Source organism: Molothrus aeneus, chromosome 16, assembly GCF_037042795.1.
Source record: "Molothrus aeneus isolate 106 chromosome 16, BPBGC_Maene_1.0, whole genome shotgun sequence".
Taxonomy (NCBI): Eukaryota; Metazoa; Chordata; class Aves; order Passeriformes; family Icteridae; genus Molothrus; species Molothrus aeneus.
In genome coordinates, this window is record NC_089661.1 from 15,819,601 (window position 1) to 15,847,340 (window position 27,740).

Here is a 27,740-nt window from a genome sequence, read left to right on the forward strand (position 1 = left end):
CCAGCGTGCCCAGGTGCTGTGCCCTCCCTGGGGGCCGCTGTGCGCGTGTGTGCCCCCAGCCCCTTGTCCCGGTGCCACCGGTGCCCGGTACCGGTGCAGCAGCTCAGGCACCGAGCAGACTGAGCCGGGGGGACTCAGGGAACCGAGCGGCGCCGTGCCGGGGGCTGGTGCGGGTGGGTTACTGTCCCTGGGGCGGCACTGCCACTTCGGGGGGATTTCCACCCGGTCCGTGTCCCGGGACAGTCCCGGGCCGGTCCCAGAACCCCGGTGGTCCCCGGGGCGGTCTCGGTCCCCCGGTCCCCGCTCAGTCCCGGCACCCAGTGGTGGGATCCCCCCGCCCAGTCCGGGCTTTCTTGTCGGGTCCCTCTCGCCTTCCCCCGGGGCAGTCCCGGCCCCAGCACCCCGGGGTGGGGTTCCCGGGGCAGTCACGGTCACGGTCCCCGCCCAGTCCCGGCACCCCGGGGTGGGTTTCCCGTCCGGTCCCCGTCCCCCGGTGCGGGTGGCAGCGGGCGGGGGGCGGTGTCCCGGCGGCGCAGCCCCCCGCGGGTCCCGCCCCCGCCGCCCCCCGCCGCTGCCTTGGCCGGGCGGCGCGGGGGAGGCGCCGGGAGAGGCGGCGGGAGCGGAGCGCACGGCGGAGCCGCTCCGCCGGGCTGGGCTGCTGCGCTGCGCTCCGCGGGCTGCGCTCGGGCCATGCGTGCCGGGCTCCCCGGGGCCGGGCCGCCCCGCTCCGCGCCGCCGCGGGGGCCCGGCTCTCCGCCGCCCGCGGGGGCATGAGGCGGCGGGCGGCGGGCGGCGGCGCCGGCCCTTCCCCTGCGAGCCGCCGCCGGAGGATGAAGCAGCATGAGGATGTGTGACAGAGGCGTCCAGATGCTCGTCACCACGGTGGGAGCCTTCGCAGCCTTCAGCCTGATGACCATCGCCGTGGGCACCGACTACTGGCTCTACTCGCGCGGCGTGTGCAGGACTAAGTCCATGAGCGACAACGACACGAGCCGCAAGAACGAGGAGGTGATGACCCACTCGGGGCTCTGGAGGACGTGCTGCCTGGAAGGTACCGACCCCCGCGGCCCCAAAACTTCGGGGGAAGGGTTGCACCGCGGGACCCCCCTCCCCTGATCCGGGCCCCCGGCGAGCGGCGCATCCCCCGGCCCTCCGAGCGTCCCCCGGCCCGGCGGCCCCGCCGCTCCCCGCCGCTCCCCGCTGCCGCCTTCCGCACTCCTCCCCGGGCACTGGCACCGAGGTGGAAGCTCAGGGGGCCGCTCCTGGCGGGGCGCGGGGGCCGGGGACGCGGGTCTGCGGCTCCCCCCGTGCCGGGCACCGGCGGCGGCAGACGCGCTGTGTCCTCCCGGCGAGCTCCGGGCTGAGGGGCCACAGGTCCCTCTCCTGATCAGGAATGCGGGAGCGAGAGGCCCGCGGCTGCTGCCCCTCTCCGAGGCTCGGCCGTCCCTGTCACGGGGGGACCGCACCGCGCCCGGCGCTTCCATCACCGAGCCCCGGCTCCAGCGCCAGCCCTTTCCCTGTGAGCAGCACCGCCGGGCAGGCTGGGCTGCTGCTGCTGCTGCTGCTGCTGCTGCCCCAGCGCCGCTCGTCCCCGCGGCCGGGCAGTCCCACGGCGGGGCTGCCCCAGCACGGCTGCCCCACGGCCGAGCTCTGCCCGCCCGGCCTCGCCACTTCGCCCCGCTGCTCCCCTCCCGCAGCAGCGCCTGCCTGGCCAGGCCCCAGCAGCTGCCCCCCTCCTGCAGCACAGGCCACAGTTTGGGGCAGTTTTGCCCCAGAGCTGCTGCTCGAGGTGTCTCTGAGCACCCACAGGCTGCGGTTAAAGATGAGCTCTAACAGAGCCAGGTGCTGGTACCTGCGCAGCGATGGTACGTGGTAAATGGCCGGTGGCATCACCCTGGGCCCTGACTTTGACAGTGAGTGCAGCAGCGAGTGTCCTGTGTGCTCAGGAGAACCTGCCCCGCTGCCCTGAGGGTGTCAGAGCGCCCCGGGCCCGGAGCGACCCCTCCAGCGCCGGGGGCAGGCGCTGAGCTGCTCCTCCACGTTGGAAAGTTCTCGGTGAGTCACGGATGCAGAAATATCCTGTCTGTTCCTGGTGCTCGGTCCTAAACCCGGTGAAGTCAGTCAGAGCTTTCTTATTGATTCAAGGAGGGTTTGGATCATGCTCTAATTCCATAATAAATAATTTGAGATAATCTGTCTCCCCTCTTGGGCTGAGGGAGCCAAGGAGGCAGGAGCCAGGGATGTGAAAGATGGGATCACTGGAGGCATGAGTAATATCCAAAATTCTTTGGTTTGCTACATGTATTTTTTTTTCCAGCCAATGTTTTATGTTTCCCTCACTGTGATCAATCACTGCTTTGGAAGGAGCCAGAGAGGCCCCACTGCCCTGGGCACAGCTCACTCGGGAAAGGGCTTGGCAGTGCCACGGCAGAGCTCAGAGCTGGATCCCAGCCCTGCACCCTGAGCCTGGGCACGGGGCTGGGAGCAGCAGGGCAGGGGCTCGCCGTGGGCTCAGCACTCCCTGTTCCACATCCTGCCCCGCGCCGGTGCTCTGAGAGCTGCGGGAGCGGGAGAGGAGCGGGAGTGGGAGCGGAGCCGTGCGGGGCACGGGCGGCAGCGGGGCTGCGGTGCCAGGGACAGGGGGGTCCCGGCCTGTGCTGGGGGACGTGCTGGGGCTGGGATGGTGCTGGGGGACGTGCTGGGGCTGCCTGTCACCTCCCTGAATCCTGCAGGGGAAGGCGCCTCGCAGGCCGTTAACCAGCACGGGGCTGGCACGGGAAAACTTCCCCGAGCGAGCTGCGCAGGGCTCAGGAGCCGCTGCGGGGGAAGGAGCGTGCTGGGGCGGGGGCTGAGCGGCCCCGCAGCCGGGGGAGCGCCGGGGGCAGAGCCCCGGAGCCGTTCCGTGCGGTGCCATTCCCGCTGCAGGGCCTCGCTGCCCGCTGCTTTCTGTGCGCTCGCTGTGTCGGGCTCGGAGCAGGGACAGCGGCTCCATCCCCGTGCCCGGCGCGGCTCTGTCGCAGGGGCCGCTTCTCCCGCGGTGCACAAATGCTTTTAGAACCGAGCAGAGCTCCCTGCCCCTCGGGAGCCGCCTCAGCCCCGAACTTGCCGCCGCCGGCCGGGGCAGGAACCGCGCAGGAGCCGCCGCGGCTCGGCCCGACGGGAGCGGCCGCTCCGAGCATCCCCGGCGGCCCCGGCGCAGCGCCTGCGTGGGAGCCCCCACCACGTGAGCGTCACAAGCCCTTCGGCGAGAGCGGATAAATCCTGAATGGAGCCGCCGCAGACCCATGGAGAGCCACCCACACTGGGAAACACAAATTAGCGCTTGACTCAATCGCTGGAGCCAGGCAGGTGTTCCCAGCCCGCTGGCCCGTGACGGTCTGCTTGGAATGGCAGCCTTTGGATCCTGGATTTTGCTTTTACGACGGGTGAACGCTCGGCAGGTGTCCCCTGGTGTGTCCAGCTCAGGTGTGACCGGGCCGGTCGGTGTGTGTCCCCCGTGGCTGTCCCAGTGTCACTTGTTGTCCTGTGTGCCCGCTGTGTCGGTTCAGAAGGGAGGGAGCACACGGCGCTTTGGGCAGAGAGCTGAAGTTGAGAAATAGCTGCTCGGGCTAGTGGTGTTTTCAAGAAAGTAACAGAACTTTGGTTTTCATCAAACTTAATTAAATTCAGCATCATTAAATGCAGCATCATTAAATGCAGGGAGGCTCCGTGTCCTCCCTGCTGCGTGGTGTAGGTTGGGACTGGCTCCATGGCATCATGCGGATCTGAAACAGGCAGAAGGAGCAGGAGGATTTGGCCAAGGCTGCTCAAAATACCATATTTTAAGGCGATGTGGTACTTTTCCTTTCCTCCTTCATTTCCCTCATCAGAATAAAGTGCTCTGTCATTTCTGGGGGAGGCCAAGCGTTGCTCTGCCTGCCTCCCTCACAGAGGATGCTCAGCATCCTGCATTCCTCTGGGGTGGTTTGTGGGGTGTTCTGCAGGGGACACAGACATCTCATGTCCCAGAGCTGTCCTTCAGCTGGGCTGTCCCCCTTGGGCCCACCCTGGCCCCTCAGTTTCCCCCAGAGCAGCTCCAGCACAGCCTTTGGCAGCCAGCAGTTCCTCCCTGCAGAGCCTGGGGAGCTTTCAGGGCTGGTCTTTTGGGACGATCCTGTCTGGATTTACACACAACACTGCAGGCACCACCAGCTGACCCCACAGCCCTCAGGACCCTGCCCAGTCCCTCCTGCACCTGACCTGCAGCTCAGTGCTGGGTGGATGATGCTCCTGGAGGCTGCACCCCAGGGTCATCAGCCGTGTCCCTGGGCCAGGGGTTCCACTGGAGAGCCCAGGGGCTCCTCCAACTCCCCCTGAACACAAGAAATAATCTCTGGTGCCCGGGTCTCCCGTGGCCACGTGGGCTGTCTGTCCATGTTCTGCCTGCACGCTGAGGTCACTGAGCCCCTCACGGGGAGTCCCCAGAGGGGTGGGACCCCCAGCCCATCCGGTGGGACCGGGCAGCATCTCCAGCCCCAGACTGGCACTGGCTCTCCTGGTTCCTCACTCCCAGTCCTTGGAGCTGGCTGTATAGACATGGCCATGGCTGAATGAGCCCAAGGCACTGAGCTGCCCAAACCTGCCTGGCCCACCTCCCTCATCCGTCAATATTCCCATCACTCTCTTCTCTGCCATTTCCCTGGTTTACTCCCAATTACTTCATGTTTTATTCAATGCTCTCAATGAAGATGTTTCCATAGCTCAGCTCTGTCCTTGTAACAGGCAATCCTGTGCAGGAACATCCCTTGGATGGAGGGACTGTCTCTGGGAGCTCCCAGCCCAGGTAATAAAGCACTGTTGATTCTGCATAATGCAGGTCTTTAACTTTTTCAGGAGAGCTAAATCAAATACCCTGTGGAACTCTTAAATGTATTATGTTACTGACTTCCTTTATCAACTGAATTTATAACTATATCAGGAAAAATGTATGAAGTTTGATAAATCTGTTTTCCATGAGGCTGTTTGACATTTGCCTCCTCCTCTGCAAAGCCATGGGCAGTGCTGGGGACACAGCTCCTGCCACTGCCCATCGCATCCCTCCTGGCATTCAACCAGCTTCTCCCTTCTTCTAGAAATTCAACAGAATGCCAAGGTTTATTAAAATCCATCTTAGATCTTCAGAAGCCTTCTCTGAATGCTCCTGGGAGGGAGTTCTCTGGTCCTCCCCATTCCATGTTTACACTTTGCAGTCGCTGCTCAGCATCCCCCAGCTCCTGCCAGAACCCGGGAGCCTGTTTGTCTCCAAGCAGAGAACAGAAGTATCTGATGAATAAATAAGCATGTGTCACTTCTGCTCCATGACTGACAGTTACACTGTCATGATCCAGTCGTGGTTTACACGTCAGGAAAGCTCCTTCCAACACAATGACAGAACTCCTCCTTGTTTTGCCTTGACCTTTCAGCTGCAGATTTGTTTTAACTGATCCCATCAGCTCCTCCCATCAGCCACTTGTGTGTGGCCCGCTACTTCCCATATCAAAGTCCCCAGTTTTTAATTTTTTAATTCAATTCCCCCTTTCAGCAGGGGTGTGAGGTGCAGGAAAGCTCCTACCCTTGCTCCTCAGTTTCCATTTTCCCTGTTGGTTCTGTCCTGGCTGGTTTTGGCCCCAGTGAGCTGAGCTGGGTCACAGTGAAGGCATTAAACTGGGCTGGAAGCCCTGCCCTGGCTGGGCACCAGCTCTTCCCCCGCCTCCAGCTCCTCTCAGCCCTCTGAGTGAGGCCAAGCAGAGAATTTCCCCAAGGTGACAGCAAGATTGTTTCTGTTAGAAAGTTATTATCTTTAATTTTTAAAAGCGCCAAGCAAATGTCCCTGAGATTGCAATCACCCATGATGGAGCACTTTTTCTCACTACTCATTATGGGCAGGTATTTAAGGAGCTGCTCATCCTGTTCCTCTGTCTGGTCAGTGTCTGGGATAGATTCTCATCTCCACCCCAATGTGCCACTTCTCAGCATGCCCGGTGCAGCTCGGTGCCAGTGCTGCTGGTGGTGATGAGGGACTGCCAGGCCACGCTGACCACACTGACCACGCTGACCACACTGACCATGCTGACCATGCTGACCACGCTGACCACACTGACCACGCTGACCACACTGACCACACTGACCACACTGACCACGCTGACCACACTGACCATGCTGACCATGCTGACCACACTGACCACGCTGACCATGCTGACCACACTGACCACACTGACCACGCTGACCATGCTGACCATGCTGACCACACTGACCATGCTGACCATGCTGACCACACTGACCACACTGACCACGCTGACCATGCTGACCATGCTGACCACACTGACCACGCTGACCATGCTGACCACACTGACCACGCTGACCACGCTGATCACACTGACCACGCTGACCACACTGACCACACTGACCACACTGACCACGCTGACCACACTGACCACACTGACCACACTGACCACACTGACCACACTGACCACACTGACCATGCTGACCACACTGACCATGCTGACCACACTGATCACACTGACCACACTGACCACACTGATCACACTGACCACACTGACCACACTGACCATGCTGACCACACTGACCATGCTGACCACACTGATCACACTGACCACACTGACCACACTGATCACACTGACCACACTGACCACACTGACCACGCTGATCACACTGACCACGCTGACCACACTGATCACGCTGACCACACTGACCATGCTGACCACGTTGACCATGCTGATCACACTGACCACGCTGACCACGTTGACCATGCTGATCACACTGACCACGCTGCCCAGCACCCCTGGCATTGCTCCCCACAGTGTCCCCAGCCACGGCTCTGCTCAGGGATGGCAGCTGTGGGGCAGGTGAGCACAGGTGGGGACTGTCAGAGAGGGCTGGAGGGGATGGAAGGGCCAGGGCTGCTCTGTGCAGCCAGGCAGGTTTGGGGGTGCTGGGAAGGGCTGTTTGCTCATTTTGCTCGTTTTTTCCTGGGGGCTGGGATGTGTTGAGTTTTCCTGTGTGATGGAAATACAAGATGTGATGGAGGCACCTAAGGAGAGGTGAGGGATGGAGGTGGAGAGGGACAGTTACCTGAGACCACCTGGTGGGATTTCCAGGCTGCAGAATTTTCATCAGGACCGGCTGGAGCAGGGACAGCCCAGCCCTGGCACTGCTGTCACACAGCACCAAGCACGTGCCCTGGGCACGGGGCTCTGCGAGGGGTCACAAAGAGCACCCAGGCACAGCCCTGGGCTTAGGGAATCCCTGAGCCTCGCCCTGGTGGAGGATGTATGGGATAAAAGTGAATTACTGTCCTCTAATGGAGATGGAAATGAGGCTGGCCGGACCCTCAGGCTGCTCCAGCCCCATGTTCTTGTGGCGCACGGCCAGATGCCACGAGTCATAAGAATCCTTCTTCTGGGCACAGAGGGTCTCTGCCAGCTGGCACCGTGGCTCCAGGGCTGCTTGGAGAGTGTCCGGGGAGGAGCCGTGCCTCAGCCAGCTGCCACCAGCTCTGCTTCGAGCAGAGGGTGCAAAATTCACCCTCGTGGGAGGCTGCGGTGTTTTCCGGGCAGAAATCCTGACTTGTGGGGCGGGTTAAAGAGCCGGCTCCCTCACTGCCTGCGAGCAGCACGTGATGAGTAAAACGCTGTGAACAGCTCAGAAACAGGCATTTTACTGCTGCATAGGCGTGGTGCAGAGCCTGTCATCTCCGGAGCTGTTCCCGTGTAATAGAGGTGGAAGGCTGAATTTGAATGAGGCTCAAGAGGTTTTTTTCCCATGCAAGGTCACTGGCTCCACGCCGGCTGTAAATAATTAGGGCTGGCTGCCGAGGAGCTGCGAGCCCGGCGCTGGGGGCTGCGGGCAGCGGTGCCGTGCCGTGCCGTGGGGAGGGTGCCCCAGGGATGGGTGCTGGATCCCCGGGCTCCCAGCGAGGTGGGCACTGGCCAGGAGGTGCCAGCCACGACGTTTGCTGGAGCAGCCAGGGAGCGATGCCCGCCTCTGCTGCCAGGAGCTGCGTGGCCTTTGGTGAATCCCTTCTCTCAGCATGAGTTTTGCCTTTTGGACAGTGAAGCCAGGTGGATTCAGCAGTGCTCGACTCCCGCGGCTCCGGGGAAGTCCCCCCGCCGGCCTGCAGGGTGATGGCATCCTGGGCCCCTGGCACAGCCCCGGGCACTGCTCAGGGGACAGGCCAGGTGTGCAGAGCTGCCATGCTCTGCTCTGTGACATGGACAGGTGTGCAGAGCTGCCATGCTCTGCCCTGTGACATGGACAGGTGTGCAGAGCTGCCATGCTCTGCCCTGTGACATGGACAGGTGTGCAGAGCTGCCATGCTCTGCTCTGTGACATGGACAGGCCGGGTGTGCAGAGCTGCCATGCTCTGCCCTGTGACATGGACAGGTGTGCAGAGCTGCCATGCTCTGCTCTCTGGGATGGACTGAGGTGAGGCAGCTGAGCATTAATCTTGCTCAGTGCTCCTTGCCTCTCCTGCTTCCTGTTCACATGGGTTTCACCATGGATTTTTAATGAACCCAGTGTGCACTTCATAACTACAGTAACCTCCTTTTTCAGGAAAATCCAGAACGGCCTTCGATTTATAGAAATGCACTAATCCGTAGGTGCGGGGGGTTGCTGCCCGAGGGCCCCACTTGGCAGGGGGCTCCCCCTACCCCACCTGCTGCCAGGTGAGGACGCAGCTGCCAGGCATCCGCTGCCACTGACAGCAGCGCCGGCGGTGAGGGGCGGGGGCAGCTCAAGGGAAAGGCACCACCCGTGTCCTGCTGCCCGCGGGGAGATGGGGAGGGCGCGGGGAGGGTCCTGCCCGCTCCCTTCCCTTCCCTTCCCAGGAGGGTGCCAGCTTTCCCGCTGGGCTCCAGCGCCTCCGAGCCGCTTCAGCCTTTGGAGTGGCCCTGGGAAGGATCTCCCCCGAAGCTGCTGGATGCGTTTCGGGTCAGTGCTCGGTGTGGAGAGGTGGGGGTCTCTCCGGAGGGCTCCCGGCTGGCTTTGCTTTGGTGATGGGCTCCGCTCCCGAGGTTTTGGGAAGCTTTCCTCGGGGTGAGGAGCCGGGAGCTGCTCACCCACTGCTCTGCTCAGTCCCACGGGGGCTGTGAGGAGCCGCGGCTCGCTGGGGGAGCGCAGCAGCTCCAGATAAGGGCTCTGATTAAGAAGACGCGGCGGTGATAAGGAACGACAGCGCCAGGGTGACAGCGGGTGGCCGTCCCTCGGGTGTGCTGACAGCCCCGCGGCGGGAGCGGCTGTGCGGGGAGGGCCAGGGGCTGCATCCCGCCCCGGGAGCTCTAACGCAGCCTGGGAACACCCCGGGGCTGCGGCAGAGTGTTCTCATTGCGCACTGCTGCCATTTCCCAGCCCTCTCCTGCAACAGGTATGGAAGTGGCTTCGGGATGAGCAGTCCAGGCCAGGGGATGCTGCGGGCTTGGAGCTGTCCTGTGTCTTTTGGTCCCTTCCAAACAATTCGGGGGTTCCGAGATGCTGTGGTCACTTGCCCAGAGGAGAAGTGGAGGCTCCTCTTGCAGCAGGCTCTCGGTCCCTTTTGGATGTGCCAGGACCCCTGGGCTTCACTCAGCCCCCAAACATGGCAGGAATCCCTCGCTCCCTGGTGAGTGCTGAGCACACCAGGCTTTGGCAGGAGGAGGGATCGTGCCTGCTGAGCAGGGTGTGATGATTTTCTCAGATGTTGCCTGTTTCTCATCTCCTGACACCACAATGTAAAGACAAATCTCGTGCCGCTGGGCAGCAGAGGGAGGCTGAGCTGCTCCTGTGCCAGGTCCCTGGGAATGGTGCTCTTTAATCACACGGTCCTGTGGCAATGCCAGGCTGGCAGGAAGGGCAGTGGGCAGGTTTGGGAGCAGGTCAGTCCCTGGTGCCATCCTGTCACCGTCCCCAGGGCTCTGTGTTCGCTGTTTTCTGTGTTTGGGGTGTGCTGAAGGAGGAGAATTGAGGTGGACAGAAGCCCCAGGGTGGGGACAGGGACAAGGGGGGACGTGTGACCTCCCAGCCTTTCTGGGGACACTGGGCGCTCATGGGGATGTTGGCACTGGTCATACATCCTGTGGGACTGGAGTGAGCAGTGACAAAGGTGGTGTTCCAGGGTGACATTTGTGTTCATGCCTCTCGAATGGGCACATCTCTAATTTCACTGGTCTTTTGGTAATTGTTCCCTTTAATCTCAGTTTGTGCCTGGAGTCACAAAGGGAGGGGAGAGCACCCCAAAAAGGCCACCAACAAGCAATGGTCCTTTTGAGGCGTGCCTGATGTAACTAACGAAAATCAGCCTTGGTTTGTGCTGTTGGCACTGTCATCAAGCAGCTGGTGTCCTGAACTTCCCTGGTGCCAGAGACGGCACCTCCATCCCCCTGGAGAGGCCGGGCTCCCTCCTGGCATGGAACAGGAACCCTGCAGGCCAGGCGGGTGATGCTCAGCCGGGTGTTAAACACGGCTCCCTGCAGCTGTGTGTGTGTGACACCTCAGCATCCCCGAGCGCCTCGCACGGCGCCATCGCCGAGCTCTGCCGGGCCGCGCCTTCCCCGGGCCGCTGCCTGGCTGGCAAAGGTCGCTGTCACTGCCGAGGCACGCTGTGACCGCTGCCAGCCCGGCTGTGTGTCCGGCCAGCTGGGACAGTCATTCCTGCCGGGATGCTCGGCCCCCGTGCCGAGGCCTCCATTTGCCTGAGCAGCCTGGCTCAGCCCCATCGCGGTGCAGCAGCTGTGCCACCGGGCCGGGCCGGGCCGGGCTGGCACCGCTCCAGATGGGCACGGGCTGCTCGCCCTGCCCGCCGCTCTGCTCCGGGGGCTGCGAGCCTCCCTCTGAGCCCCGGGGCTCCTTGGCTCCGTGCTGGGAGAATCTCCCGTCTACCCCGCAGCGCTCCAGCCAAGGATGAACGTGTTCTCTTGTGCATCAGTCTCTGGCCTCCTCTCCAGCGTGAGAGGATCAGAGCGATCGCGCCTTGCATGGGAAGCAGCAGAGCTGCGGCGGGATGTGAGAGCTGAGCCGGGGCTGCCGCTTGTGTCCCCGGCTGCGGGAGAGGGGCAGCGGGGCTGGGGGAGGCGGCGTGCGCGTTGGAAACAGCTGCGTCTGATGGCATTGAAGATACCCTGCCTATTGCCCCGGGCTGCCCCAGTTAATTCCCGCTGCTGCCGCCCCCCGTGAGCCTGCAGCAGCTCCGGGAGCCCAGCCCGTGCCCGCAGGGCCGGTGCCCGCAGGGCCGGTGCCGCCGGCGGAGCTGCGGTGTCTGCCCGCAGCCGGGGCCGTGCGGCTGCTGCCAGCCCCGCTCAGCGCGGCCGAGGTGCGAGACAGCCGCGCCTCCTCCTCCTCCTCCTCCTCCTCCTCCTCCCCCGAGCCCCGGCTGCCGGCACCGCGCTCGGCCGGGCCCTGGGGACCCGGCCTGGGGACTGCGGGGACGGGATGGCCCCTGTGTCCCCTGCAGGGTGCGGGAGCTGCCGTCCCTCGGCTGTGCGGGAGCTGCCGCCCGTCCCGCACTGGGCCCTGTGCGCCATGGGCTCTCCGGGAGCTGCCGCCCGTCCCGCACCGCTGCCCTGTGTGTCCCATGGGCTGTGTGGGAGCTGCCGCCCGTCCCGCACCGCTGCCCTGTGTGTGCCATGGGCTGTGTGGGAGCTGCCGCCCATCCCGCACCGCTGCCCTGTGTGTGCCATGGGCTGTGTGGGAGCTGCCGCCCATCCCGCACCGCTGCCCTGTGTGTGCCATGGGCTGTGTGGGAGCTGCCGCCCATCCCGCACCGCTGCCCTGTGTGTGCCATGGGCTGTGTGGGAGCTGCCGCCCATCCCGCACCGGCGCCGTGTGTCCCATGGGCTGTGTGGGAGCTGCCGCCCGTCCCGCACCGCTGCCCTGTGTGTCCCATGGGCTGTGTGGGAGCTGCCGCCCGTCCCGCACCGCTGCCCTGTGTGTCCCATGGGCTGTGTGGGAGCTGCCGCCCATCCCGCACCGGCGCCGTGTGTCCCATGGGCTGTGTGGGAGCTGCCGCCCATCCCGCACCGCTGCCCTGTGTGTCCCATGGGCTGTGCGGGAGCTGCCGCCCATCCCGCACCGCTACCCTGTGTGACACCGTCCGTGCCGCTCACTGAGGGGCTCAGGGACAGCTCTGGGCCTCAGGCAGGGGCTGTTCTGGGCACAGGAGTTCAGACACTCTCTAGAAATCTCTGCGACGTCACTTTGAGCAGATCGCCCCTTGGGGATGAGGGGAAGTGTCCCGCAAAGCAAAGCAGAGAAGCAGAACGCCCCAGGCAGGCAGGAGCGGCTCGGGGGGGCTCAGCCCCGCAGGCGGGCGGGCCGGGCTGTGACAGCAGCGTCACCTCCCGCGCAGAGCCTGTGCCAGGGCTGTGAAATCCCCGGCTCCAGCTGAGCACCCAAAGCGAGCAGATGCTCGTGATCTGCATCTCTGCAGTGCTGCCCTACCCGTCTGGAAATTGGGGAGAGTGGAATCATGGCACTGTGGAATGGTTTGGGTTGGAAGGGACTTTCAAGACACCTGCCCCTGTCCCAGGCTGCTCCAAGCCCCGTCCAGCCTGGCCTGGGACACCGCCAGGGATCCAGGGGCAGCCACAGCTGCTCTGGGCACCTGTGCCAGGGCCTGCCCACCCTCCCAGGGGAGGATTCCTTCCATATATCCGATCTAAGCCTCCCCTCTGTCATTCCCCCTTGTCCTGTCATTGTCTGCCCTTGTCCACAGTCCCTCTCCATCCACCCACCCATTGTCCTTCCAGCTCGTAGCCCCAGCAGCTGGAGCATCACCCCGAGAGCAGGTGGGTGCCCTCAGTGGTAACCAGAGCTGCTGGGCTGCACCTGGGACGGAGCCATCAAAGGCTGCTGCAGGCACAGCCCTCCCTGCAGGGATGTGGGCTGAGGGCAACGCCACGGACCCTGGGCACGATCCAGAGCCGAAAACAGGGCAGTAAAGCCGCAGGGGCAGCCCCAGGTAAGTGGCAGGAGCCCGGTGGAACTCCCTGTGTCCTTGATGGCAGAGCAGCACCTGGCTGCAGCAGCGGCGGGATGGGCTCTCGGTGATTCAGTGCAGAAGAGGAGGATGGAAAGCGTGGCGGAGTGCTGAAGCTCTCTGCTGCCACCCGTCTCGGGGCTTTCGCGTCTTTCCCCTCCTCCCCTCAGAGCTCTCGCTGGCTCCTGAAGGGCAGAGCCTCGGGGAGCTGGGCTTGTTTGGCGTTTGCAATGGCAGGGCCAGGCGGACTTGGGGTTGTTTAAAAGCTCAGATGTTTTCTAGCAACGGATTTTGTGCTTTGAGGTTTGGGAAGCTGGGGAAGGTGAGGCTGTTTAATGGCCAAGTTGAGGGTGTGAGTGGCTCAGGGGCCAGGAGCAGCTTGCCCAGCTCTGACCCGAGTGGAGCAGCTCTGTAGCCAGGAGAGGGGTCCTGCTCCCTGGGCCAGAGGTGCAGCGTGGACAGGGACATCACAGCCTCAGACAGAGGAGTCCCTGAGGCAGGCCAGTGCTGCAGGGGCCCGGAGTGTATCATGCAGTGTTCCAGGGGCCTGGAGCAGCTGGCTGCTGTGTGCTGGGGGATTTTGGCGCTGTGAGATCCCAAAGTGCTGTGTGAGGGACGAGAGGCACCCTCCCTAGCCAGGCAGGAAGCCTCTGCCAGTGCAGTAGTGCCAAGGCGTTCCCAAGCAGGGCAGGGGGAGCATGGAATGCCCTGGGAGTGGCTCTGGGTCTCTGGGCAGCTCAGAGGGGCAGCTTTTCTTTCTGGGATGGGGAAGACGAGGTTGGCATCGCTCACTGGTTCACCAGCAAAGTTCTCTCCTGATGCTCCGTCTGCAGGAGAGTTCCTCCTTGTTCTCCAAAAAAAGCCAGGAGTGAAACTATGGTGCTACTCCTGAATATGGCTTTCCCCATCTGGGCCGTTGGAGCCGCTCCCCGGGGCTGCTTCCCTCCCGCAGATGGTGAGGAGGCGGCGCTGCCTCCGGCAGGCAGGAGCTAAATCCGGCCGGGCTGGCGGCGCTCGGAGCCGGCGGGGCCGGGCCGGACCCGCAGCCGCGGCCGGGGGAGCGGAGGAGAGCGCGGAGCTGGGGCTGCGGGCGCCAGCGCCTCCCTCCCGCACGGCACAGCGCCCACCGCAGGCCCCGGAATGAACGGGCTGTGATGGACCGAGGCCCTTTTAACGCGTCCGCTGAAAACTTCAAATATTTATACCGGGAAGATGTGACTGAAGTATAGATATATTTTAAAAAAGGCAGGTGCTGGAGTGGCAGTCGTGTATTTGAACTTCAAATGCTTGCCTTCAAATCTATGCTGTAAAAGAGGAAGAACGTGATAAATTTAATATCACTTTTTCAGGGAAAACAACCTGCCGAGCCTCCTCCCAGGCTAAATGTGCTTTAAAGATTGACTGTGCAGCTGTAATAACTATTGATGAACTGTAAACATGAAAAGATCTCCCTGCTCCCGGCCTGTCAGGAGCATTAGGGTGGAAATGCTCTGTGCTCCGCTCTGGCATGACTCACCGAGGCCTCGGCAAATGTGTTTATTTGTAAAGATCCTTATTTCAGAAATAGTGACCTTTTTAATGCCTCGTGCAGCGAGCTCAGAAATTCGAAATTGCCTTTTGGCGACTGCCTCATCTTGCTGCAACTCTGACAGTGCTTTTCATGGCCATTTACATATTTTTAGCCTGGATATTCTGCACTGTGGGGCTCCTTTGCAGAATGATTTGCTTTTTGCAGCCCTGGGCCTGCAGTGCTGTGCTGAGGGCATGGAGGGGCTCGGTGCCCACCGGGCTCCTCTGGCACCTCCTGAGCTCTGCCCGGAGCCCTCTCCTTATGGGATGGGGTTAGTAACAGCCTCCTTCAAACACGGATCGTGGTTGGTGATCACAAATTTAGGCAGCTGTTTAACCTTGAAATAGGGAATATTCAGGGTGGGCCGGCCCTGGCACAGGTGCCCAGAGCAGCTGTGGCTGCCCCTGGATCCCTGGCAGTGCCCCAGGCCAGGCTGGACACTGGGGCTTGGAGCAGCCTGGGACAGTGGAAGGTGTCCCTGCCATGGCAGGGTGGCACTGGATGGGCTTTAGGGTCCCTTCTAGCCCAGGCCACTGTGGAATCCTGTGATGATTCCATGGATAAATCCTGTGATGATTCCATTACTAAATCTGTTTTTCCAGGCCGATGCACACCAGGATGTCCCTGCTGGCCCCCACATTGTCACAATCACCTGCCGGGCTCTGTGTCACTGTCACTGCCCCTGCCGTTGCCTGCACCAAAGCCAGTGTGACCAGTGGCCGTGTCACCCTGTGCCAGGGGCTGTCCCCTGGCCCCCCGTCCCTGCTTGTGCCAGGTGCCAGCCCTGGAGCAGCAGCGGGGCTGCAGGGTGGGCAGAGCAGCCTCTCAGCCCTTCCCCTCCCAGAGCAGCGTTCCCCAGGGCTGGCATTGCATCCTCCTGGCCCCGGGGTGCGGGTGTGCTGTGTGAGAAGTGCCATGATCAGTTATTTAACATTGCTGGGGCCTGTGACTAAGGCTGCTGCTGCGTTGTTTGGTGGCGGGCGGTGGCACTGCTCCTTTCTGCGCTGCTGCTCATCCAATGCGCTGGGGAAGGACGTTCTGGTGCTTTTCCGCTGCTTCTTCCAGCCTTTATCGGCGCTCTACAATTCCAAGTTGCTGATTTATATTCAGAGTTATGAATATCTCCTTTCTTCTCTTTGTTGGGCCTGTTTTTATTTTTATAGCTGTTTGCTTATTAGCCAGGCAGTTTCTAAACCAATGCAAGCTCCCGTCATGGTGATGAGTTTTGGGCAAAACGCTCTTAAATCATTCTCTGTACACAGTTGTGCTTTTATGCTTAAATCCATTCTCCTAAGTGATTTGGCTTATAATTGTTTTCTGCTCTGTGAGTTGACCTCTCAAAGCACCAGGAGTCTGTGCTGGTGCCTTGGACTTGCCTCTGTGTGCCCATAAGGAGCATAATCAAGCCATGATTGCTTGGACTTGAGCAGCAACTAGTTTTTAATTCTGTGATCCATTCCCCTTCAGCTGTCAACACGGAGTCGAAAATAGCACTCCCCTGTGCTGGATGCCACGCTTCACAGCTATGAAATTGTCATTTATAGGTTTTTAGAAATTCAGAGGACATTTTAATACCGGTGAAGTGAAACCTCCAGCTCCCCATCTTAATGCAGCTTCTCTCCTCCCTGGTATAAATAGGTGCTTAAGCAGCCTCGGGATGATCTGGCCTGTGCTCGGGGTGGGAGCAGACACCCGAGCACCCACAGCCACAGATTCTCTTTGTCTGGATTCTGGCAGCTTGTTTCACCAGAGGATCCCAGCTTTTACACTCTTGACTCTCGGTTTTCCCCCGGTCCCATCTGGGCAGGTCTTGTCCCCAGTGTTCTGGACATGAAACTCGTGGGTCAAACTCACTCCTACAAATGAGAGTGTCTGGATCTGTCTGTTAATTACCCAGCTGGATAATGGGATCATGGAATGGTTTGGGTTGGAAGAGACCCTAAAGACCTGGCACTCATGCCAGGATTGGGCTGGGAGCTTCTTCCAGCTCTGGCCAGCTCTTGGAGTGGTGGAAAGGGGAGGAGGGGGATGAGCCCAAGCCCCCTTTGCCAAACGGGCACAGAGCTCCCACCCTGCAGGACAGACCCCCTTCCCCACACCCTGCTGGACAAGGACATGGGACCCAGGAATCTCCCAGAGCTGAGCTGGCCACCCCTGTTACCTTCAGCCAGAGAGGAGGCTGGAAGGCAAACCCTTCCCAGAGGCTCATCAGTTAAGCCAAGTGAATCTAAAATGTTCATTAAACAGGGAGAGCAGGGTCCTGGAGGGTCAGGGGAGGTCCTGGTGCCCCAGGCTCTGGGCTCAGCTGGGCCAGGCCTCCTGCCCTGCCCCATCTCCTACCACCCATGTCTCCAAGCAGGCAAACAAACCAAAGATCTTTTTTATATATATATAATTGCCAGAATTGTATTAATTTAAACAGATAAACTCAATCAGTGAAGCTCATTAATTTCTAGCACACGGCTTATTTACGCCAATTCCGGCTGCTCCAGCACTCATTGCGCTCTCATAGGAATGTCAATTACCTTTTAAAATAAAAATCAATGTTTATCCACTGTTAAAGATAAAACATGAAATAATTTCCTTAGACATGCTGATGAGTGCTCTCCTCCCCAGCATGGTCCGAGTGCTCCCGGCGTTGGCAGCTGCTGCCCATTGCCACATGCCACAGGGGACAGCAGAGAAGGGGCACCCAGAGTGGCCCCTGCACCTTCCTACCCCATCCCAGCATCTCCCCAGGAGCCTGGTGTTCTCCTGCCATGAGCTCCAGCAATGTGGAAGGACAGAGGGAGGAAGGTTGGGAGGATGCAGGGAGGAAGGAAGCTCAGGAGAGCGTGGGGGGAGCCCCTGGAAGCAGCTCCAGTGTTACCTGATTACTTTTCTAATGAGGAAAAATGAGAAAACCCTCAGAGCAAAGGGCTGGAAATTACCCATCAGCTGCAAACTTTTTTTTCCTCCTCTATTATTCAGAATTGTTTTGCTTTTCTGAACTGCCTTGTGTAGGTTGCACCAACCCCACAGATTCCAGAATGGGAGATGATGAGTCACTGTCAAAATGTAGATTTTTTTCCCCCTTTTTTTCCCGTTTAACGCCGCTGAGGGAGTGAAGTCCCTGTGCCACGCGCCGATCGCTGGCACCTCGCGGGCTGGCGCTGGCAGGAGCTCCCAGCCCACCCGAGCCGCGAGTGCCAGGCTGTGCCCGCCGTGTCCCCCGTGGGGATGCCCATCCCGGGCATCTCCTGCTATCCACAGCCCGCCAGCCCTGGGCTGCTCGGGCTCTGTCCCCTCTGTCCCCTCTGTCCCCAGGTGTGCTCAGGTGTGTGCTCACGCCGGGCTCCGCTCGGCAGCCACAGCCACAGCCCAGCCACCTCTGCTGCCTCCTGCTCCTGCTCTCCTTTCAGCTGACTTGGGTTTTTTCCACTGGTGGGGGTTTTTTTAATATATAAAGCCAGGAAAAACTGTCCTTCGGAACAGGCGTGTGTGTGTAGGTGCCTCTGCTCAGGCACAAGCCACCACCGCAGAGAGGGGGAGAGGGTGTGAAAGGCAGACGGAGCCGCCGGGGGAGCTGCTGTGGGGCTGCTGGCCGATGGGATGTGCTGCGGGACAGCTCAGCCCTGCCGAGGAGGAGGAGGAGGATTCCTCCCACTGCCAGGTGTTGAGGGGCCCAGCACCCATCTCAGCACCAGCAGGGCTGGGGGCTCCTGGGTTCTGCCTTCATTCGGCCGCTCTCCTGGGCTTGGGGCCAGCAGGTGCAGGAACGGTCTGAGGAGTCACAGAGCTGGTGGGATGGCAGGGACAGGGCCCCTGGCTCCCCAAGGCTTCCCTGGCCTGGTGGAGAAGAGCCCTTGTCCTCAGCTCCAGCAGCAGTTCCAGGGAATTGGCTCGGTGCTGCGGATCAGGGGCTGTAGCCACCCCACCAACCTTCTCTGCTGCTCTTCTAAGCTGCTGTGTGTCTTTGAGCTCAGGCTGCGTTGGAAATTTGGTGATGCAGGAGGCAAGCAATGTCCTGGGGGGTGGCTGAGCCCCCCCACAGCCGTCCCCAGGGCCACAGGAGCTGCTCAGTGCCACCCATTGAGCCCTATGGAGCGGCCACTGGCTGCTGGCCGTGGCTAGCACAGACCCAAAACCCCAGAGCTCTGCAATGTCACACCAGGGACCTTGTGCAAAGAGCCCCAGGATGCCTTGCAGAGCCTGGAGCTGGGGAAGGGAAGGAATATGGATGAATTTCTCTCCATCTCTCCAAGCATCTGGGAGGTGGGTGGGAGGTAAAAAAAGATGAGCCCTGAAGTTTTAATTCCTCGGAGATATTTAGGTATCTTGCTCTTGTTACTCAGGGAGCGCGGAGCCTGAGTATCTCTGGGATTGTGCGGCAGGCTCCTTCCTACCCCAGCACTCCCCAGCTCAGCTCTGACCTCTGGTTCTCCAAAATATTAATTTTCAGAGAACTTAGACCATAATGGCCTGCCACTTCCCTCAGATGGATTCAGTGTAACACGGTGCCTTTAGAAGGCCATTACTGGAAACCACAACTTGGGAGATAACTCACTTGGATTTATCAGGAGGAGCAGAGAGCTGAGGGCTGGAATGTGACCTTGACTCCTGGCTGAGCCACTACGAGGGGAGCGAGGAATTTTGTTCTCATTTGAGAGTGGTCTCAGCTCATCCTCCTCAGCCTGAGTCTTCCTTTGCACACACCAGTAGCACCCAGAATGGTCCCTGGAAAAATGGTTCCACCAGATGAAAAGTAATGAGATTTTAACACCATAACTGGAGCTCTTTAGTCTCCCTGCTCGTCGGGCTGGGATCGATATTCTTGGCTGTATTTCCACCACTGCAACCGTATTTCCACCACTGCAACCGTATTTCCCCCACAGCCCCTCCCCGTCCCCCCAGCCCTCCCTGGGGAAAGGAGCTCTGAGAGGAAAAACAACCTGAGATCAAATCAATTAATTGCCTCTGCATGTGCCGATAAGGGCGGGGCGGGAGCTCGGCGGTACCGCGTACCGCGGAGCGGGGGGGGGGGGGGGGGACACAGACCCTACCCGGGGCTGGGGGAGAGGGCACAGACCCTGCCCGGGGGGCACAGACCCTGCCCGGGGCCGGGAGAGGGCACAGACCCTGCCCGGGGCCGGGAGAGGGCACAGACCCTGCCCGGGGCTGGGGGAGAGGGCACAGACCCTGCCCAGGGGGCACAGACCCTGCCCGGGGCCGGGAGAGAGCACAGACCCTGCCCGGGGCCGGGAGAGGGCACAGACCCTGCCCAGGGGGCACAGACCCTGCCCGGGGCTGGGGGAGAGAGCACAGACCCTGCCCGGGGCTGGGGGAGAGGGCACAGACCCTGCCAAGGGCCGGGAGAGGGCACAGACCCTGCCCGGGGCCGGGAGAGGGCACAGACCCTGCCCGGGGCTGGGGGAGAGAGCACAGACCCTGCCCGGGGCCGGGGGAGAGGGCACAGACCCTGCCCAGGGGGCACAGACCCTACCCGGGGCTGGGGGAGAGAGCACAGACCCTGCCCAGGGGGCACAGACCCTGCCAGGGGCTGGGGGAGAGGGCACAGACCCTGCCCGGGGCTGGGGGAGAGGGCACAGACCCTGCCCGGGGGAGCGCATGGGGCCGGGGCCGGGGAAGGGGAAGGGAAGGGAAGGGAAGGGGAAGGGAAGGGAAGGGAAGGGAAGGGAAGGGAAGGGAAGGGTGCCCGCACAAACTGCGGCCGCTGACCGTGCCGTGCGAGTTCATCGCTGCCAAAGGAAAGCCCGTGTCAGCCACCCCAGGGCAGGCTCGCTGCGGAGCCTGGGCCGCCGGACAGGGACAGGGACAGCCTGCAGGCACCCCACGATCCTATTGCTGGTAGACACAAAAAGCCCTGGGAGGTTTCCCAGCTGGAGGGGATTCCCTGGATTGAGGCGGGACCATCACACGGAGAGTTTGAGCTGCAGTTGGGTGAGGCTGGGCAGCCGCAGCTCCCAGGGGCAGGATTCCCTCCCTGGGGAGCACCTTGGAGGCCAGAGGAGGCTTTTTGGGATTGCAGCCTTGTTGTGCTGTGTGCTTGGAGGCTGGAGTTGCGTGTCAGGTGGCTCGGCATTGCCATGACGACGAGCATCAGTTGGTGAACAGAGGGAGTAAAGGAGACAAAATAAATGTCAGAGTGGATGCTGTGGGGCCGGGGCTGCCCCGGGCCGCCGGGCGCGCTGCTCTGCCCGTGCCTGCTCCATGCATGCACCCCTCGCTGCAGCCCCGCTCTGGCGCTGCCTGGTGGCTGCAGAGCAGAGGGACCCGTGGGGCAGCTCTGGGGAGCGCGGGGCAGAGCCCGCTGGCTCTGGGTACTGGGCAAGGTGGGTGGAACCCAGAGCTGCCAGGAGGAGGAGGAGGCTGGGGGCTGTGCTGTGGAGCTGGTGTCCTCACCGTGCCCAGTGCATCCCCTTCTCCCACAGTTCCCAAAGCAACGGGAGCAGACGATTCTCCCTCCTTTGCTGTGTCTCCCTCTGATCACAGCCTGCCTCCTCCAGAGCTTCATCTCCAGCCTCTGACTGATGCCTGTCGTGCTGCTCGGCTCCCCTGAGCACAGCCTGGGAGCGTGCAGGGCCCCCTGAGGGTTGGCTCGTGCTGCCTGGCGCCCTGGTCCCTGGTGCCATGGCAGAGGGGACAGAGCCAGCGTGACCTGAGCATGAGCACGTGTCCAGAGCCAGGATGCTGGGGGGGCTGCCCATCCTCTGAGGAGATGCTGCAGTTCCTGCCACCCCTCGCTGCCCCTTGCTGCTCCAGGGCAGTCCCACACTGGGCCTCAGGGTCCATTTAGAACGTGAAGGCCCCTGGGCTGCTGCCCATCCTGGCCAGCAGGATCTGAGCATTTCCTGCCTTGTGTCCCCCCAGGAACCTTCCGAGGAGTGTGCAAGAAAATCGACCACTTCCCTGAGGATGCAGACTACGAGCAAGACACGGCCGAGTACCTGCTCCGTGAGTGCCCCCCTGTGCACGCGTCCCCTGGGCACCGCAGGGCACCCCCTCCCTGTGCCCTGGTGTCACCCAGCAGCGGCTGAGGGGTCACAGCCCCCAGGCTCCCCGAGCCTGGCAGTGCCACCTGCTCGTGGCACGCTGGGCTGGCACTCGCTGTCCCCACGGCCGGTCCCTGCAGTGTCCTGAGTGTCCTGGTGTCCCCACGGGGACTGGGAGCCTGCAGTCCGAGGTGCAGCACCACAGGGACCCCTCTCCCTGTCCCTGCTGGTGTCCCTGCCCCCCGAGCCTCCAGCCAGGCTGGGCTTGCTGGGACAGCACGAGGAGCGGGTCCGGGGGCTCTGCACTGGCAGCCAAGCACAGGGACACAGAGGGAACTGAACTGGCACATTCCCTGGGAAAAGTGGCTCCTCCTGTCCCAGGGGCCAGCCAAGCTCCAGGGCAGAAGCACAGACCTTCCCACAGCATCCCAGAATGGCCCAGGTTGGAAGGGACCTTAAAGCCCAGCCCAATCCACTTTCCTACATGGATCAGCTTCCAGAATGACAGTAGAGAGTAATGAATGCAGCAGATCACTACCTGCTGCACCAAAAATACACTGTGCCTTGGCTTGGGCTCTCATCCCTCCAACAGGGCCATTATTAAAGCAGAGAAATACAGAGAAGCTCCATTAAAATTCCACTCCTGGGGGCTTTAAAATAGACTTTTTACTTTAAATGTGAGAGGGGGTGGGAGAACTTCAGCACTAATCTACTAAAACTGCAAAGCCATTTCATTAAACTCACTCTCCTCTCCACTGGGTAAGCAAAGATGTGGAAATTTGGGAGTCCAGAGCAACAACTGGATGAGCAGCAGCTGGGTCAGCCAGGGGGCTGAGCACCAGGCCATGGGCACAGGGCCCTTCTCCCAGGACTCCTTCCAGCCCCAGCAGCTCAGGGAGTGCCCAGGGCTGCTGCACCCCCCTGCTGCCTCTGTTCTGTTTGGAAATGCAGAGCTTGGGGTGAGCCCTCAGCAGTCTGGCACACGCGTGTGGCTCTGCATGTCAGGGTGTCATTTGTGTCACAGTGCCTGGTAGCTGCTCACTCTGAGGGGACGGTGTCCCTTGGCTGCTGGGCCACCCTCACCCAGCCTTGGGACTGCCCATGCTCTCTGCTGAAAGAGGGGAAGTCCAGGTGAGCTATGCAGAAGGAATCCTCCCCTGGCAGGGTGGGCAGGCCCTGGCACAGGTGCCCAGAGCAGCTGCGGCTGCCCCTGCATCCCTGGCAGGGTCCAAGGCCAGGCTGGACGGGTCTTGGATCAAGCAGGGCTGGTGGAAGGTGTCCCTGCAATGGCAGGAGGTGGGACTGGATGGTGTGAGGATCCTTTCCAAGCCAAACCATTGCAGAGGTCCATGACAAGCAGAGGCTGCCTGCTGGGGACCAGGGCTGTGTCTCCCCATCCATGCTGGCAGCACAAGGGGTGCCCTTGCACAGACCCTTCCCTGGGGCAGGTGCAGGGGGTGCTGGGGGCTGATGCTGCCCCTGTCCCTGTCCCACAGGTGCAGTGAGAGCATCCAGCATCTTCCCCATCCTCAGCGTGGGGCTGCTGTTCTTCGGGGGCCTGTGCGTGGCCGCCAGCGAGTTCTACAAGAGCAAACACAACGTCATCCTCAGCGCTGGCATCTTCTTCGTCTCTGCAGGTAGGAGCTGCCCAGGGGCCCCTCCAGCCTGGGGGACACGGGGAGGACACAGGGGGGGACACATGGGCGGGGGGTGGGTCCTCCCAGGCTGTCAGCACAGTGAGATTCTGGGGTTTGAGAGCTACTCCAGCCCTGGGGGGAAATCCCCACAGAAGAGAAAGGCTCTCAGGGGTCTCTGGCCATGGTCTCTGTGCCAGACAGGGCTTCAGGTGCCCCCCTGCCCCGCCTTGAGCAGAGCCCATGCGGGGGCACAGCCCAGAGGGGCTCCCCAAGGGCAGCCATCCCCCTGGGGTCACCAGACCGCGGGACAGGGACTGGGGGCGCTGCCCTCCATCCTGGGCAGTCAGTGGGCACTGTGCCAGCAGCACCACCAGGCGGAGGGGCTGCCACATGGAAACCACTCTCTGGAGAGGCTGCTCCTGCTGGATTACTCATTTTTCTGTGCTGTTCCCCACCGCTTCCCCTGATTATCGCGTGACTGTGTCTTTGTCTCAAGGAACCACTCTATTTTGTGTTTTTCTTCTCCCCACAAAAAGACAAATGACTCTTCCTCCTTGGCTGGCAGGAGCTGCTGATGCAGATGAGAAAACAGCAGAGAGAACATAATTGATTCATTAAGTAAATCTGGGAATGCACCAGCCTCTCCCCAGGCTGCAGCACAGCCCTGCTGGCTGCCGGTGGGGCACAGGCTGCCCCTGCCCCAGACAAAGCCTCAGGACTCCACCAGAAACGGAAAGAGACAGAGCCATTCCAGCTTCCCTGTGCTCCCGGGCCATTGTGACCTGACTTCATGCTGGGGGGATCCCCATGTACCCCTCAGGCTGGCTCTGCTGCTGCATGACACCAGCCAGGCTCCTGCATTCCCTGCTCTGCAAAGCAGAGCACAGCCAGCTCCTGAGATGTCCCTTTTCTAGAGAAAACAGTGGCTATTCCTCCTTCCCTTCTGTTGTCTGGGAATATACAGGAGTAAGGGGATGTGTAAGGGAGCATAAAGGTGTCCTGGGAGACCAGCAGAGGTCTGCAAGGGGGTTTGGTCCAAGTGTGCCGGCAGAGGGGGTGATGCCCCACGGGGACACGTCCCCCCCCATCCACTCCTGCCACTCAGGTGAGCGCCTGCCCCGCTTGTCCCCGCTGCAGGTCTCAGCAACATCATCGGGATCATAGTGTACATCTCTGCCAACGCGGGGGACCCGGGGCAGAGCGACTCCAAGAAGAGCTACTCCTACGGCTGGTCCTTCTACTTCGGGGCGCTGTCCTTCATCATCGCCGAGATGGTGGGGGTGATCGCCGTGCACATGTACATCGAGAAGCACCGCCAGATCCGCGCCAGGTCCCACTCGGAGCTGCTCAAGAGGTCGGCCTTCACCCGCCTGCCCCCCTACAGGTACCGCTTCCGCCGGCGGTCCAGCTCCCGCTCCACCGAGCCCCGCTCCCGGGACATGTCGCCCATCAGCAAAGGGTTCAGCACCATCCCCTCCACCGACATCTCCATGTTCACCCTCTCCAGGGATCCCTCCAAGGTTACCATGGGGACGCTGCTCAACTCGGAGCGGGACCACGGTTTTTTACAGGTCCATAACTCCATCCCCAAAGAGTTCAAGGAGTCTTTGCACAACAACCCGGCCAACAGACGAACCACGCCGGTCTGAGGCGGGCTGGGCCGTGGGCAGGCTGCATGGCATCACCCTCGTGACGGTGTAACCTGTGAAACCCCGTTTTTAAGGACAAACCCGGAGGCTCCCCGTGCCCCTGCCCGTGGGGCTGGTTCTTCACTCTCGAAATGCCTCTGGCCGGGCCGGGCCGCGGCGCCCGCGGCGGGAGCGGGACCCCGAGGGGCGGGGACGGGGCCGCGCTGGGACCCCGGCGCCCCGCGGACTGAGCGGGCTCCAGCCCCCGGGACAGCGGCTTCCCGAGGTCTCCATCGTTCGTGTGATCATAACTGCAGTGTTCCCATAGCTGTGTGTCCATGGAAATGCTGGCGATAGCCCTGTCCGTGAGAACCCTTACCCGGTAGTTACCTTTCGGTGGAATCGCCTGGAATGCCGGAGCTGGAAGCACTGAGCTAGTGCCGGAGCGATGCTTGTGTTCCGAACCCCTTTCCCTGTCGTGCTGGATGGAGTGCTCGGGCTGGGTTCCTCTTTGGCGTTTCGTGCATGCATTAAATAGCTTGGAATTCAATTTTGTCATGTCGGGTTGGAAGAAACATCCTTTTGCAATTTTCTGTGGTCTCGAAAGGGCTTATTTCCTTTCCTTCCTTTCCTTCCTTTCCTTCCTTTCCTTCCTTTCCTTCCCTCCCTTCCCTCCCTTCCCTCCCTTCCCTCCCTTCCCTCCCTTCCCTCCCTTCCTTTCCTTCCTTTCCTTCCTTTCCTTCTCTCCCTTCCTTCCCTTCTCTCCCTTCCTTCCCTTCCCTCCCATGAAAGGACTCAGGAGCAGAATTACTCCAGTGACTGGTAGCAAGTATCCAGCGTTTAATTCACCTCTAATGTTGCAAGAAAACGAATTACTTCCCTGCAGTTGGTACACACGCAGTCAGAGATGACTGTCTGGGCACAGCCGAGGGGCAACGCGCGACCGTGGTGCTGCGGGAGCGGCTGCAGCCGCGCTCGGATGGGGTGTGATTCCCTAATGGCTGGGAGATCCATGAGAAAAACAATAAAATTGTCCAGTTTGGCAAGTTCCTTGGCTGAGTAGGTCACAGTGCCCCTGCAGCGGCACCGAGAGCGGCGCAGCGTGGCCGGCAGCGAGGAGGGCGGCCAGGCTGGGCTGCAGGGAGCGCGTGAGCAGACGGAGGCTCGGCTCTGGACTCTCCCGCTGGAGCAGAGCTCGTCTGAGCGGAGGCAGTGCGGGAGCAGTCGGTCCGCGGTGATGTGTCGCCTAATTGAAATCTTATTTAACCTTCTGACAGAGGTGGCAGATTCCCACAGGGTCCCCGGGGCTGCCCTGGGGCCGGCGGGGCTCTCATTCACTCCTCTCGCAGAAGGGGAGCATCTGGTGTGCGGTGCGTGAGCCTGAACAGCCTCGGCCTGGGTCTGCACATCCCAATCCTTCCTGGGAATAACGGACAGGCGCTGGGAAACCCAGCACAGGAGCTCTGCTGGAGTCAAATCCTCCTGGGAGTCCCACAAGCAGCCTCAGCCAGGGCTGCACTTCCTTCACAGAACCGCAGAATGCTTTGGGATGGACTCGACCTTAACGCTTAAACCATCCCATGGGCAGGGGCAGCTTCCACCATCCCAGCCTGGCCTGGGACACTTCCAGCGATCCAGGGGCAGCCACAGCTTCTCTGGGCACCTGTGCCAGGGCCTCTCCACCCTCACAGGGAGAATTTCAGCTCCTTCACCCTTATTTGCTACTGTTGCAAAGGCTGATTCAGATGCTAATTAAGCCTCTTAATTGCTGTAGTTGCTGATTGCATGTGTTAAAAACAGTCAAAGGAGAGTTGCACCCCCATCTTAGGGCAATATTTAAAAGCAAAGCAGTGAAAGGGCTGGCAGCGCTAAACACGGAGTAGAATGGAGTGGAATAGCGAAGTTGGAAGGGATCTACAGTGACCATCTCCAACTTCCCGACCAACTGCTTTTGATCTTGGCTGACCAAAAGCTAAACCAGGGCCTTAAGGGCATAGCCCAAATCCCTTTTCAGCCCGAGCAGCCTGGGGGCGCAGAAAGGCTGCGGCGCAGCGCCGGAGCCACGGTGCCGGGCCGGCTGTTTGTGTTGATGCAGGCAGAGCGGGCAGTGATTGAAGGTGTTTACTGCCACGTGTGATATCTTCCCTTTGTGCCGATGTCTTTCCCCTGGAAGAGAAAATCAATACCCAGGCTAAATCTGGAGGCTTCAATATTTCTCAGAGAAGTGCAAATCAATATGGATTTCTTAACAAGTTTAATTTCAATACCTGAAAGTGCACATTCTGCCCATTTCCTGACCTTTCCAATCCCCGGGAGAGGAGGATTAAAAAGGTTTGTTCAAATTCAAGGAATTGAATCAGCAAATGCCCCATTAGCTTGTTTTCTTTCCGCCAGACCCCGATAAACAGTATGATAGCCCATCGTCTACGCGCGGCTGCCAGCGCCGCTCCGACGGGCACGGCAGCGCCCTGGTCACCTCCACCGCGGGCAGGACAGCCCAGGGTGGCGACAGCGGGGCCGGGTGGCACTCGGAGAGGCACCCGCTCCCCCTCCCCGAGTGCCAGCGGACCCACGTCCCCCGTGAGCCCGATCCTGCCGCGCCGCCGAGCCCGCTGATTTATGGTGCTGCAGTGCTCTATATTTATCTGTAATGGCTTTGTGCAGCGTTAGATCATCGTGGGAGCCCGGTAAACACCGCGGAGCGAGCGGGGCGTGCGGGCTGGGCCGGCGGAGCGCTCGGGGAGGTTCGGTCCTTGCCCTTGGAAGGATCCCGGGGGCAGGGGAGCCGGAGCGCGCATCCCGCAGGAGCCTCGGGGAGCCGCGGTGGCGGGGCAGCCCCAGCCGGGGCTGGCTGTGGCTCGGGGTCACGCACGGCTCCCCGCAGCCGAGGCGGGGCCGGTGCAGCCCCGCGGGGCTCCAGCCCCG

General features: G+C 61.2%; 1 protein-coding gene across 1 annotated transcript; it reads left to right on the plus strand.

Moving 5' to 3' along the window:
- Nucleotides 1-749: 749 nt before the first annotated feature.
- Nucleotides 750-25,865, plus strand: CACNG3 (calcium voltage-gated channel auxiliary subunit gamma 3). The gene is made up of 4 exons (XM_066561102.1): nt 750-1,051; nt 21,429-21,512; nt 23,047-23,187; nt 24,325-25,865. Exons 1-4 carry the CDS (start codon nt 841-843, stop codon nt 24,834-24,836), a joined length of 948 nt encoding a protein of 315 aa, XP_066417199.1. The 5' UTR covers nt 750-840; the 3' UTR covers nt 24,837-25,865.
- The last annotated feature ends 1,875 nt before the right edge of the window (nt 25,866-27,740 follow it).

Bases quoted from the DNA above. Each gene is read 5' to 3' on its own strand.
- CACNG3 (XM_066561102.1), top strand. From the start codon at position 841: ATGAGGATGTGTGACAGAGGCGTCCAGATGCTCGTCACCACGGTGGGA. The intron at 21,513-23,046 runs GTGAGTGCCCCC...CCTGTCCCACAG, and splicing joins CACGGCCGAGTACCTGCTCC to GTGCAGTGAGAGCATCCAGC. The intron at 23,188-24,324 runs GTAGGAGCTGCC...TCCCCGCTGCAG, and splicing joins CATCTTCTTCGTCTCTGCAG to GTCTCAGCAACATCATCGGG.